Source organism: Lolium rigidum, chromosome 1 (assembly GCF_022539505.1).
Source record: "Lolium rigidum isolate FL_2022 chromosome 1, APGP_CSIRO_Lrig_0.1, whole genome shotgun sequence".
In the NCBI taxonomy this organism is placed as follows: Eukaryota; Viridiplantae; Streptophyta; class Magnoliopsida; order Poales; family Poaceae; genus Lolium; species Lolium rigidum.
The window spans coordinates 12,022,183-12,036,598 of record NC_061508.1 but is presented as its reverse complement, the minus strand read 5'-3'; the positions used below and the strand labels follow the sequence as shown (position 1 = coordinate 12,036,598).

Genomic DNA, 14,416 nt, shown 5'->3' with positions numbered 1-14,416 from the left:
ACATGCTCGAGCAGTTGGATGGCGTGAAGTTCCCAGTAGCTGTCAATGGCCAGCATCTCAAGAAGTATTTCCCAAGTATGTGGGATGATGGACAGTAAAAGATGGAGGCCGATGCACGAAATCGGCTAGTAAAAAAAAAATTTCTCTTCCCAAGTATGGGGAGGATGAACAGTGGAATATGGGGGCCGATGTATGAAATCGGCCGGTAAACAGAAGTATATGTACGACGCAACAGGATGCTGAGTACAGCCGATGCACAGTCATCGACTTAAGAATAAAAAGACGATGCATTGCCATCGACTCTAGAAGAACAAGCTTAATTGAGCAAGTTAACAGATCGGTTTCAGGCCAGGGATCATGAAATCTGAGACGAATCTCCCAGTGGATTTGCTGAGGAATTTGAATCTGCGCGTTTGAGGTTGGAGGATGGTTTGGACATGGACTGGATCTGTTTGACCGTATGAATAGGCAACTGTTTGACCTCAAATCGTATTTATAGTGTAGGCCGATGCCTTGCCATCGGCTCTTTGTGCAGCAACTTCGTTTGACAATCGGCAAAATTGACAAGAGAGCAAAGTTAATAGGGGAATATTTCCTTCATTAATAATAGGATTTCTTACAGAGGAAGAGCCGATTGCTCAAGGGAGGAAGAACAAAAGGAGGACATATTGCTACCACTAGTCCTATGCTAAATGGTCCCTACTCTAAGGACCGTCGTTGTCCTCGTCATCACCGCCGTAGTCGCCGCCGGTGCTGCTGCTGGCAAGCTCCTCATCGCTACTACCGTAGCCCTCAATGGGGGCTTCGTCCTCCTCATCATCGTCGTCTTCGTCGTCATCCGACCAGGCCCAGCCACGGAAGCGCTTCGCCGGCGGCTCATCGGAGGAGGTGTCGCCTTCCTCTTCTTCCTCGTTGGAGGAGACGTCGTTCTCCTCATCCTCCTCTTCTTCCTCTTCGTCGGAGGGGGTGAAGCTACCCCAGGAGAGGAGGTCATCCTCGCTCTCCGCCACCAGATCCCCGTCGATGAGGAACCGGAGGTCGTCCTCCCCATCGGTCAGGGGCAGGTCGCCATCTGACCCGACGAGGGCTTCGGGTGGGCCATCTGGCACATAGTCGAAGTCCCACTCCGGCTCATCCCATTGGCCGGGCCCTGGCATCGGCTCGTCTGAAGAGGAAGATTGGAAGGAGAGAGCCGATGCAGCGGAGGAGGAGGATGAGTCCATGGTGGAGGAGGGCTTTTCGGTGACTAGCGTGGAGCAAGAGGATGAAGGAGCGAACTGCTCGATGCGGTTAAATAAAGGGGATATAGTGGAAATTTAATGCTTGAGCAGTTTTCGAGGATGCGGTGCCAAAACTGTCAATCGTGCAGAAGTTGGGAAGGCAGGGTATCATGACGAAGGATGATGCGATGGTTCTGCTCTGCCACGACATGACCCTTCGAAGGAAAACAGAGTGGTTTTGAAATTATCATTGCCAAAACCAGGGGGCATGTGTTATCACCAGATTTTGGCCAAATCAGGAGGTGGGCCGTAATTGAGATGGGCTTGAAGGATGTACACGTGGAGCGTCTCTGAAGCGGCCTTGCGCGAAGAGTTTGGGCTAGATTGCCCGTGTATCTGTATATTATTAGATTGTGTCGGTTAGAAGTAAAAGATAGAGTTTGGCTCGTACACGGTCGAGTGTACTTCCGAATTAGAAAGTCCCTTGGACTATAAATATGTATCTAGGGTTTCTGAAATAGAGGACAATCACGTTCACAACAAACACAAACCGAGCGCATCGCCACCCCTTATTTCGAGGGTTTCTTCCGGGTAAGCATCATGCTGCCTAGATCGCATCTTGCGATCTAGGCGATGACACGTTTATTCGATTACCTTGTGTTACTCGTGCTGAAGCGTTGTTGATGGCGAGTAGCACTATTTATCGTAGATGTTTTGGGGCTTGCATTGATGCTTTTCTTATGTATATTTGCCTAGCAATGCCGTCCCTCGATATCTAGCTGTCCTTACACCTGAACAGGTGTAAGGGCAGCACCTTGCTTATTCGTTACTTAGTAGATCCAATCCGTTATAGTTGCTCCTTGTTTCAAGGATTAGTTTAATATCTGCATGATTAGGCCTTATGCTGGGGTTGGATGATCCGGTAGTGCGTAAGGTGTTGTTTTACCGCTCCTATAAGGGATATTCCGGGAATTGACTTAACGTTGGTTTTTAGGCCTCTTTTAGGGATAGTTTCCATCATCTTTTGTATCTGCTAGGCCCAACTACGCGTAGGATGTTCCGATCATGCGGTGAAAACCCTAAACTGTCGTAGATTGGTTTAGCTTTGTTTTGATCAAGCGGGAGCCCCATGTCATCGTAAATCCAACGTGAACCATGGGGCGATCGGCTCTTTGAGCCGATCCACGGAGGCAACCTGAGAGCCGATCGGGCTCGTATTTAATGTTTACGTGTCTACCATGCAGGAGACTAGACGAAGCAATCCAACACCTTCCTGATCAGGTATAGGTCAGGTGGCACGCCCTTGCAACCGCCAGGACGTGTGCTGGGACTTTGCGGGACGACGCGAGGCGCCAGGGCCCACTAAGCGGTCGTGGGAGTCTCCCGGCTCTTCGTGTTGCTTAACCACTGCTCGCCGGTGAGTTTTGGCAGGCAACACGTAGTCACCGCGATCTACCCCCAGCTCCTTCAACGCTGGGTCCTACCGCCACGGACGGGGTCAGCGGCTGCGGCGACGAGGATCTACACCGGAGAGAAGCTTTTTGTGGCGGCTGGGGTTGGCCCCGGTGCCGCCCTGGGGAGCAGCATGGGAGCCTCTCCTTTTTTGCAAGTTGTAGTTTGAAAATTAACTTATCAGGAGCTCCATGTTGGTAATGGTGAAGCACCGATAGGGAATTCAGTTCCGTCTTCCCATCCAAGGATTCTCACCTTTTTGGTAACTAGCAAAGTGGCCCTCGCAAATGCGAGGGCAACATCTCAATGGTCTAAAAAGGTTTTTTTAGGTTTGCGATTAGAAGAAAACTATGTATCCTTAATAATAAAAATATACACACGCATGCACTGTTAATTTGCAAAATTTCCGTAAGCATACAATGTATGTCTCAGTACAACAATCAATAAGCATTCATGGCTACACATCATTAATAATTATAGAATATGTATACACAAACTCAAGTGTGTGAGATAGTAAATGTTACAACATGACCGACTTGTCGTGCTGTATCGGAGCATAGCATTGTACAAATATAACCAAGAACTCTTCAAGTGTGAGTCATTATTCCAGCATATGTTACCACAAATTGGCATTTTCTTTTTGAAATGCCACCCTAATCACCATATACTTGCAGTTGTCATTCAAAGCAAGATAACCTCCGCTCTTCTCAAAGGGTACATAAAGATCCGTGTATTAATTCATCCATGAGAGATACAAATCATTTTCTTCAACATGCAACTTTGACCATTTATTTCACACCAATATACTGATGAATATTTATATAATTATAATACTATGAAAAAATATGACCAATGTAGTTGTATCAATTTTATTTCATATTTTAATTGCACAGATTTTAGTATGACATGATTTTTATATAGAGATGAAATGAATATTGAATTGTTCAGTGCTAAAAACAACGGAGAAACTTCCTTTTTTTGCGGGCAAAGAAATAACCTCGACAGCTGGCTTCTTCCATGGTTCGTCTATGCTCTTTTTGTCGTCTTGCGTCCCTTGCACCATCTCTATATCCCCAATCGTCCCTCCGTCTTTAGTGTTTATGCACACGAAATAATATCACGCACCAATGTACCATGAGGCACCATAATTTTATCTCAGCTTGCTATGGGCCGTGGAAAAGAAGTGATGATATTTTATAGCCATTGCAAAAGAGAAACAATTACCGTACCAAATGTGTCATACATACAATGGCATGTCTCAGTACAACAATCAATAAGCTTAGATGGGGACATATCATTATTAACTATGGAATGTGTATACACAAACTCAAGTGTGCGACATGATAAATGTTACAGCATGACTTCTCGCGATGTATCGGAACATAGCATTGTACAAATATAACCGAGAACCCATTAAGTGAGAGTCATTATTCTAGTATATGTTACCACATACTTGCAGTTGTGATACCACCCTAATCACCATATACTTGCAGTTGTGATTCAAAGCAAGATAACCTCTAGTACTTGTCTGAAAGGGTACATAAAGATCTGTCTATTACTCCATCCATGAGAGATACAAATCATTTTAGCAGTAGGCATTTTCTTCAACATGCAACTTTGACCATTTATTTCACATAATTATATTGGTTAACATTTATAGAATTACAATACTATGGAAAAAATGACCAATGTAATAGTATAAATTTTATTTCCTATTTTAACTGCACACATTTTAGGATGACATGCATTTTTATGAGAAGATCAAATGAACATTGAACTGTTCACTGTACAAAACACCGGACAAACTTATTTTTTTGCGGGCAAAGAAATAACTTTCCTTGCATATCTATGGAAAAGTACTAAGATCACCTTGAGCCGACTCGCTCGCGGCAGCTGGCTTCTTCCACGGTTTGTCTATGCACTTTTGGTCGTCTTGCGTCCCTCGCTTCATCTCTATATCCCCAATCGTCCTCTCCGTCTGTAGTTTATATCACACACCAATGTACCAGGAGTCACCATATTTTTATCTCGTCCTGCAATGGGCCATGCAAAAGAAGTGATGATATTTTTTTATCTCGGTCTGCATTCCTTTTGTACATGGTGTGGCCATATTTCCGAAATGAAGTATTTGTCTTGTAAGGTAGAGCAAGTTTGCCAATATTAAATGGAGCAGATTTCAGATATATAATCAACCAATCATATTTAATCTGAGTAAAAATTCTACAACAAAATTTAAGAACTGGGAAGTCCATAACAACATATTAGGCACGAATTAGCATTTTTTGTCTATGTGTTTTTTCTACTTTTGACGTCCATTTTCAGGCAATGATGCGAAAAAATACATGATCATGTGTTTTAAACTTTAACTTACATTTTCTGGCAATAAATTTTAGCTTCTTTAGCAGTGGAGCAATTATCCTATTTTCCATGATAATGTAAGTATTTTCCTGGCTAACCATGAGTCCATGATCCTATTCGGAATTTCAGACCTCGTTGCCGTAACTGCACATGCATGAGTTATTCTCACAAGTTATGCCGTCCTACAACAGCTTCATCCTTCAACTGATCCTTGCCTGTTTGCCTAAGTTCCAAAATGGCAACTTTGCGTATTACCTTCACACCCAAAGCGTGTTGGCCGAGGGCCACCCATCGGGTGGTCTGTGCCCCTCTCTGTCTCTCTCATGTGGTCAACCGTGGTAGAGCGCTCGTACTCGCCCGACGTGTGGTGTACCAATAGCTGTTGGCATAGCTCCTTCCGAGAGGCCTCCCAGCGTCGATGCACAGCGATGGCCTGATCGTCGGTGTGGCTCCTCTAGTTGTGTCGACAGCAAAGCCGACGGCGTATCTCCGCTGCATGAGCCCCCAGGCGATGCCACGTGTCCGCCAGTACCGATGATAATGTCATTGATAAACCTAATGCGCCATCTTCTCACCATCCGTTAGAAACTCGTACCGACCGCCGTGTGACACCGACGGTGGACGGAGACCGTCAACATACATCCCTCTACACCGACGGCTGCGCCACGCCGTTGGCACAGAAGCTGTGCCAACTCCAGGCCAGCCGATGATGCTACACCGATGGTGGCAGACGACACAATGTTGCACCAATGGTTTCTGGGTCTGTGCCGACGGCAAAAGCCATCGTCGTAGCACCCATGTCCTGTAGTGGCTAGAGCCATATTGGCCTGTGTTGACAGGAACAGAGGATGCCATCTAGGAGATGCACAAGAAAGAAGCAAATATGGCGGTTGCGGTAGCTCGTAAGTGAGAACATGCTTAGTGATCGGAATATGGCTACTACGGCAGGATACGCTAGAACATAATCAGAGATCGGAATACAGCGGCGACAGGGCTGTCCGTATATGCGACGGCATACTTGGAGATCGGAATACATGCAGTGCACATGCGTGCATTTTTGCTAGTTAGTGTTTACCATGAAAATACGTTGCATCTCAATGTACATCTGTACAAAACGTTTTTAACATACCTTTGCCATGGCAGGGGATGAACATAAATAGCGAGTACACGCTAACTTGAGACGTTGAGCTTCACAACATGATAAATCTGAAGACACCAGAACATCATGTCCGGGGACTACACATATGAATATGTTGCCTGCTTCTCTACTTTCATTGACATCAGCTAGCCAGACACTGAATAGTAGAGAATAGGTCCATTATAAGAATTTAGTTTTGTTGAAGCTAGAGGAGGGAGAAACGTGATTACCTCGACATCCATAGTATGGGGATTGGGAAGATAGGGATATGAAGGATTGACCATGATTTGGAAACTGCAGGGAGGATGGTACATCAAGAATCACTCGACCTCAAATCCTCGTCACTTGCCCTGGCGAGAGCAGCCATCGCCTACCTTGGGCCGAGAAGAATTTCCGGTGATGGTTCAATGGTGAGGAGGATTGATGATGGAAAATAAGGTCAAAGGCTGGGTAGTGCTATCAAAGAACTCAGTGAAGATCAGACGGCCGGCCGGCTTTCCGATGTTATCGATGAAAATATGCATCCAATATATACGAAGGGATGCCTCTCCATTGGTGATCTATAGATCCATGACGCGAGAAAGATTGATCATGAGCCGGCTGATCTGCATGTACTTCGTGAATGCCGGCCAGTCGACGACATTGGGGCAAATACGGCCGTGATCGGATACGTGATAACCCTCTTTTGCACATGTACATGGGGCGTACATGCATGAGGCAAGCTAGCCTCGATTGATCCATCCATATATCTTCTGCATGACTCACGCGTGAGGCGAGGAACCTACGATGCTGTTGCGCATCTACGCGAATACGACGGCAGCTTATGTGAGAACTTGCTCTGAGATTGGAATATAGCAGCTGCGGTAGATTATTTAACCAAGATCCCTTCAGGCCTAGTCGCTGCAGTGCACCAGATGTGATGGCTTCCTTTCTTCTTGTTCCTAATCTCGTCCGCATTGGCATGGATACATGTATGCATGTATGAAGAAGTCATCGTGATGTGCAAGATCTAGGTTAGGCTGCTACAGCTAGGGCTACAACCAACTTTGCGGTGAAGAAAAGGAGAAAAGGGTTATCCAATATAAGATGAAGAGGTACATGAAAAATTAAGTAATGGCATTGGTGGGTAATTTCTTTAACTCTACCGTCCAACAGTTTTTTTCTATAATCTGTTGGTTTTGGTTTGCTCAGGGTAGTAAATCGACGGCCAGATGTTTCTGATTTTTGTGGTAATTTCTATCAATTCTTCTTTTTTCTGGTTAACCCGTAATGTACTTTTAATATATAATAGATAAGTATGTTTTAATTTATTGAATGGTAATTGCATTTTAATAACTGGCGACCTATGTGATTTGAAGCCCTATAGATATTATCTTGGATTTTTTTTTCCAAAATTTGGGGCAACCCATTTATTTTATTCCATACTTCCTGAAATTTGCCCAATGGCCCATTTATCCAAGGCAAGAGGTGAGACAAAAGTTTAGTCATATGTTGCTAGTACAGAGATGGACCTTCTTATAATGAGGGTTGTTTCACTCGTTGTACAAGCACGAGGAGAGGACTCCTACACATGCGCTCCTCCTTTACTGCCTGCCTCAACGTAACGTGCGTCACGGTTTGCAGGAATGCCTCGAGCTGATACCTCTTCTTCTTTTTTCACGCATAAAATAGATTTTTTTTAGATGTTTTGTAAACCTAAATTAGGCCAGTTATGGATCCTAGATAAGCTCATCAACGATGATGACAAGGCCTTTCTATTTTGTTCTTTGTTTTTTTTTGCACATGAAAATCATGAATTCTTGAATTTGGCGTATCCCATGGTATGTCGCCTACGGTTCTGGAATTTTCCATTTCATTATCATTGTAGCAGGAGACTCAGTTGATCTTGTTGAGGCAGTTGTCTAGCAGGCGGGGGTGAGGCAGGTACCTTACCTGGCATCTTGGATTTACCTTTTTGTGAGAGCATTCATATTTATAAGATTAAACCAAGGTTTTTTCTCTCGGCCGGAATTTCCGAGATTTCGGCGAAAACCGGTTTTACCGGTTACCACCGAGAAAAAGAAATACCGAACGAAATTCTCCGGTATTTAAATAATTTGGTCAAATTTCAATTTTTTATATAAATTTTGAACAAAATAGTGAGTTAGTTTGAGAAATCTCGGCCGGTATTTGGCCGGTATTTCCGAAATTTCCGAAATACAGGAATACCTGTGGCCACCGATATTTTTTGCCTACCGAGAAAAAAAAACCTTGGATTAAACTGAATCAAATCAGAACTTTTACGGTAGACTAGCAAAATATATATAGGATCAATTTCTTATGTCGTGTATCCTCGATTGATGCAGCCTCGGATGCTTAAATTGTAGAGATTTGAGTATTGAGCGATGACTTAATCTAGGAGTTGCTAGGATAGGGAGGCAATCCTGATTAGCCAGTGCACCGTTTTATACCATTTGACGAAACAAAAAAAGACGTGCCAGCAAAACCACCAACAAAACCCCATACCCAAAACAAGTCGCATAGGAAACAGAAATGCAGAGGGAAAAAAACAGATTAACCAACTGGTAGTTGCAAATACCAGGTTATTCCTTCTACACGCCAGGGGGGCTGATACACACACAAGCACAATACATACAAAATTACAAATTGTAATTCTCAAGAACAACGTATTTACAAACTGTGCAGGTTACGAAGCTTGGGATTCCGCCAAGGCCGCTTTCTTCTTGTTGGCCTGGGCCTCACTGTACTCGCCGTAGGAGTAGGAGGCGAGGCCCCAGAGCGAGAGCACGAGGGCCACTCCCTTCTCGCTGCTGAACTTCTCGTGGAGGAAGACGACGCCCAGCACCTCCGTCACCGGGATGAAGGCGGCGATGAGGATCCCGGTGAAGAGCGTGTGGACGCAGAAGATGACGCCCACGGCGCCCAGGAAGAAGAACTGCCATAGTATGGCGCTCCACACCAGCACCGTGTAGTACCGCGCCTCCCCCAGCTCGAACGCCCGCGCTTCCCTCGCGATTGCCTGCACACGCGGACACCAAAAATCAATCAGACAATCAGTCATCACCCCACACTTCCACGAGCGTCATGTTTCTTTCGGGCGTGGTCTAACTGCGACATGATTAAGGAGAATTGAGGATTTCCTAAGTTCATGCTCAGTCAAGTTTTACACCGTTGAAAATTGTATAGTGATTCGAGCGTATAAGTTGCAACTAAGTTTTTTTAGTAGTGGAGTTGCAACTGGAATTTTTTTAATTGCAAGTGAAGATGCAACTAAAAAAATCATACGGACAATTAAATTTGCAGCATGATTCGTGTTAGTCATCAAGTACAACATGACATGCAACTGAGATTTAATAATACCATCGTCCGAGGACGAACTTAATTCTCAGTCACGGAGAAATACTCCTATATCTTATGACGTTGGCACTTTTACTCTCCGAGCCAGCTGCCAGTCCTAGGTAGAATCGAAGAAAGATGGCAAGCCACAAAGTCGATTCGTTTTTGTTTCTGTTTGTTTGATGTAAGAAGATTCGTTTATAAGAGAAAAAGTAGGAGGATATGATGTCTCTTTGCGCTAAAAGCATTATCTGCCTTTTCATCCGAAGACCGATCCACATTTGTTCTTCATGCATGTGAACGGTGGAGTTAGAGCATCTCCTCTCACGTCGCGTCCGCGTTCCTCAAACTAAACACTTAAATTCAACAGAATTTATTTTTTTCTTTCAAATTTGGTTATACATTACAAAGCTGAATGAAAAGGGGTTGTATTTTAAATAAAACCTAACCTACTAGCCGTCGATTGGGGCTCATGATGGGCCAGCCTCGCCGTCATTCTTCACCTTGGAATGGTGAGCCCACCTCTCCGCCTTGTTGGTAGACGCACGCGCCATTGCTTCGTGCATCTTGCGGTGTTGCGCCACCGTCGGTACCGCTGGAGCTTCCATGGATGTTGGCCCTTCAGCTCCGCCCTCCTCAGGCGGTACACCTCGTTCTGGGCGACTCGCGCTGGTTCGCGGGTGGCGTCCTCAGCGTGGGTCTAAGCATTGAGCTCGAGAATCCTCTACCGCTCGGCGGCCATGAAGAGGTGATTAGCCTCCTCTATAGGTGGATGCTCGATGAAGTTCTCGGTGATGCGCTACATGATGGCCTCGTTGACCTCCTCTCGGTTACGGGAGACGTCCCTACGCTGCCTTACCGACTGGAATGACGCGAGTATAGCCGCCTTCTCTGGGTCGCTGACTCCGATCGTTGTCGCACAACGCCTCTTCCACCATCTCGCACTCCGCGTCCGTTAGGAACGCCTCTTTGGGCTCAACAAACTCATCATAGTCATCGTCCATAGAGATGTTCTAGTGTCCACTGTTTTGTCTCATACTCCGTAGAATATTACATTCAGGAGAGGCCTAAATGATCAAAAATATAATGAATGGTTACATTTGTGTCAACGCCTCATTAATATCAATCTTACTGACGAACCTGATAAGTTTGTATGGAAGCTTACAGATTCGGGTTTGTTCACAGTTAAGTCTATGTATCTTGACTATATGAATGGTCATACAAGATTTCTGCGCAAATATTTATGAAAACTTAAAATTCCTTTAAAGATAATTTTTTTATGTGGTTTCTTAACAATAAGGTTTTACTTACTAAGGACAATTTGGCCAAACGTAGGTGGACATGATCTCAAAAGTGTTGTTTCTGTGATACAAATGAAACTGTGGATCATTTGTTCCTTACATGCCCTTTTGCTACTATTATTTGGAGGATGATTTACTTTGCCTATAATATTCCGCCTCCCACGAGTGTTAACAATATGTTTGGGAACTGGTTGTATGGAGTTACGAAAAAATATAAAAGTGGAATTAGGATTGGTATATCTGCTATATGCTGGACAATATGGAATACCAGAAATGATATGATTTTTAATAATCAAAAGGGTACTAACTTTTTGCAGGTTATTCATCGAGCTGTGCATTGGATACAGCTATGGGCTTTCCTGTTACCGGAGGATCAGCGCAAGGATATGGATACTGGCTGCCACAAGCTGCTGGTGGTTACTCAGGATTTCTACTACCGGGCTACTGGGTGGCGACACAGTAATAGGATAGAGTATGGCTAGCCTATTTAGGTGTCTTTTGTTCCATTGGTTGATTCATGTTGCAACCATATCGGGTTTATGACTGTACTTCATGTGATTCTCATACTTGTACTTCAGACTTCGTGATTTTTAATAAAAAGGCCGTGTGCATCAATTGATGCAGAGGCTGGGGCGATTGCTCCTTTATCTAAAAAAAATCATAGTCATCGTCCAAAGGGAAGGGCTTGGTAGGCGGTGGTAGCGGTTCAGCCGGCAGCGTGCAACCGTTGCAGCCCAACATCAAGTACGTGGTGATGTTGTGGAGGGAAAGGGCGGGAAGGAGTAATGTGTATTAACGCCGGCGACGATGAGATGTACGTTGGCACTACCTACCTCCTCCTCGGGAAACATTGCAACCATTATGAAAAGCTGCACGCATGTGGTTGTGTCCATGACTAGGCTAGCCCTCCACTCTCCAAGTCGCCACTTCGTTGAGTCCGGTGCCCCCACAAGGAGCCCTGTGGGGGGCGGAGATGGATTAGTCGCACCGAACATACTATTGGGCTGCACCAGACCAAAACGGACTTTGGAACACGTGGCTGGGAATGGTTTTCTATCCATCGCGCCCAATAGGCCTTCGGGGCGCCATTTGGAGGACGCGACTGCACATGCTCTTAGGGCATCTCTTACGCAGCAACACATTTGGTCCGTGCACGTTCGACTAAGTTCTCGCGGTTAGAAACCGTGGCCCAACGCCGCCAACACATTTGGCCACATATCCGTCTGCCTGTCTGCAAGGACCCAATCCTAGTCCAAATGTGGGCCTCGTTTGCATCCTCGAGGACAGGATACAGATACACGACATGTCCTCCCTAGTGTGCACATGTCCACCTCTCTAAGATCGTATCGGTGGCACAACGATCCCTCATGATCTAATAAATGGAACCGTGCCTACCTCTTCGTGCCCACGAGCAACCCTATCACCACTTCTCACTCCGAGTCCCCACTGCGGTTGCCGACACTAGCAACCCTAGTCATAGCGAGGGCCGATAGGGATGAAGCGGCGCGGGCCAGGGCCAAGGATCGATATGGAAGCACATGCTAGCCCATCAGTGACGTTCTCCCCCTCGCGCCGTGACTCCATCTGGCCACTGTCCCCACACTGTGGTATTGTCATGATAGGAGTACGCAATCCCTAGCGTGACAATACTCCTACATTCAGAAACCAAACAACGTTTCTTTCTGGGTGGGGCCTAGACGGCCTGATTCCTTGGTACGTTTTCTTCCCTGAAAATCGCGCATCTCCACTTGATCCAAAGGCAAATCGCCAAATGTCCTTTTTTGTGTTGAAGCTGCGACGATGTCATCCAGGAGAAAAGAGTGGACGGGAAACGACGCCAGCCGGCCTGGAGAGAAAGAGGGACGCGCGCGTGACCTGGAAATCGTTGTTGACGATCATGCCGACGGTGCAGAAGGCGGTGGCGAAGAAGCCCATGACCAGCTGCATCTCCATCACCAGCGCGTACGTCAGCACGCGGCCACCACCACCCGCGGCGGCGCGCTTGTACGTCAGCTCCACCAGCGGCAGCACGAGCCCGTACAGCGCCGCGGCGCCGAGGCTGAGGACGAAGCCCAGCCAGTACTGGCCCCGGCTCACCCCCGCGGGGCGGTCCGACGAGGCGTGCAGGCCCAGCACCACGGCGCCCATCGTCAGCAGCGCCACCGCGTTCAGCGACGGGGCCGTCAGCCGCTGCCGCACGACGAGGAACGCGAAGAAGACGGTGAAGGCCAGCTGCGTGGAGATGAGGATGGCGGAGGTGGACACTGGCAGGAAGGACAGGCCGTACGCGTACAGGAAGTCGTCCGCGCCCGTGGCCACCCCGAGCGCCGCCGCCGCGAGAAGGATGCGCGGCCGCGTGAGTACCAGCGGCGCGCGAGGGTCGCGCGCGCGCCGGCTGAGGTAGGACGCCGCCACGGGGATCAGCAGCAGCGGCCAGCCGCCGGTCTCCAGCCACGCGGACAGCCACTGCCGGTGCCCGCCCTTGCTGTAGTAGAGGCGGCTCAGGAGCGGCCCGCCCGTGGTGCCCAGCGAGAGCATCCCGCAGTTGATCGCCACCAGGAGCCAGTGCATCCCCTTGCCGCGCGGCGCCGGCGAGGGGTTCGTGTCCTTGGGCGCTTCTACGTCCATGCCTACGTTACGAGGTTGGCTCTTGCCTGGCTGCCTAGTGTGGTGTAGGACTGCATTTCTGGAAGCTAGCGCGCACGGCGCTTTGTAGACAACGGTGACGCCGGCCGGCCGGCCGGCTGCCTAAGAGTGATGGATTCTTAAATATACGGAGTAATTATCTAAACTGGTTGCACGTACGCAGTGGTAGGCTGGTAGCCTATTTGCCTCGAGTAGTTTTTTAACAGCCACCAGTGAGTTAATTTTGACTGTAGTTTGAAAAGTGTAGAATTGTTGCAACCATCGGATTATAATGGGACATTTGAGGCGTTGATGGTTAGGGCAGTGCTAGCTTAAGGGTTCTAGCCATACAACCAAAAATAATTGATAGAATAAGTTTAGCAAAACACTTATAAAATAAATACGCAACATTATAGAATTGATAAATATAACATAACCAAGTGAACAAAGTATTTCGTTCATATGGATACAATAAAGTAAACATAAGGGGTGGGATAACACCGACACATGTTCAATGCCCAATATCCCAATAAGATTGGACTTTATATTCGATAGAGTGGCTATGTAAGTAAGCTATTGTTTAAATAACGAACTCAGAAACTGACTAGCTACTAAGGCACACTTCTTTTCGGCTTCTAGTCCGGCTTCGAGGTCGGGAACAGCCAAAGCCCGAAAGAAGTCTCCGGCTTAAACCGAGCTTATTTCCACCGTTAAGCTGCCTTCATGTGTATTTTGAGAATCTAGGTCGGAGGTGTTTCTCCAGAGTTTCCCGAGCTTCTACGTTTACAACCCGAAGCGGTATATGAAATTGCCCATCTTTTTCTCTTCAAATTACAGCTCGTGCCACCGCCCAGAGTACCACCAGGGATGGAAAGAAAAGAAAATGAAAAAAAGGCAAAACGAATCGGTACGCCCGGTGGCACCACCCCGCATCGTTCCCAGGCGACAGGGGCGATAGGGTTTCTTGACCTCCCACCCCCGCTGCT

General features: G+C 46.8%; 1 protein-coding gene across 1 annotated transcript; it reads right to left on the bottom strand.

The window, feature by feature from the left end:
* Positions 1–8,854: 8,854 nt before the first annotated feature.
* Positions 8,855–13,433, bottom strand: LOC124667523 (purine permease 3-like). The gene is made up of 2 exons (XM_047204795.1): positions 12,681–13,433; positions 8,855–9,187 (listed from the first exon to the last, which is right to left on the bottom strand). Exons 1-2 carry the CDS (start codon positions 13,431–13,433, stop codon positions 8,855–8,857), a joined length of 1,086 nt encoding a protein of 361 aa, XP_047060751.1.
* Positions 13,434–14,416: the final 983 nt, after the last annotated feature.

What these genes read in the sequence shown, in the direction of transcription:
- LOC124667523 (XM_047204795.1), bottom strand. Translation starts at nt 13,433, where the DNA reads ATGGACGTAGAAGCGCCCAAGGACACGAACCCCTCGCCGGCGCCGCGC. An exon ending in TCGTCAACAACGATTTCCAG is followed by an intron (nt 9,188 to 12,680) that starts GTCACGCGCGCG and finishes CCGCGTGTGCAG; the next exon opens with GCAATCGCGAGGGAAGCGCG.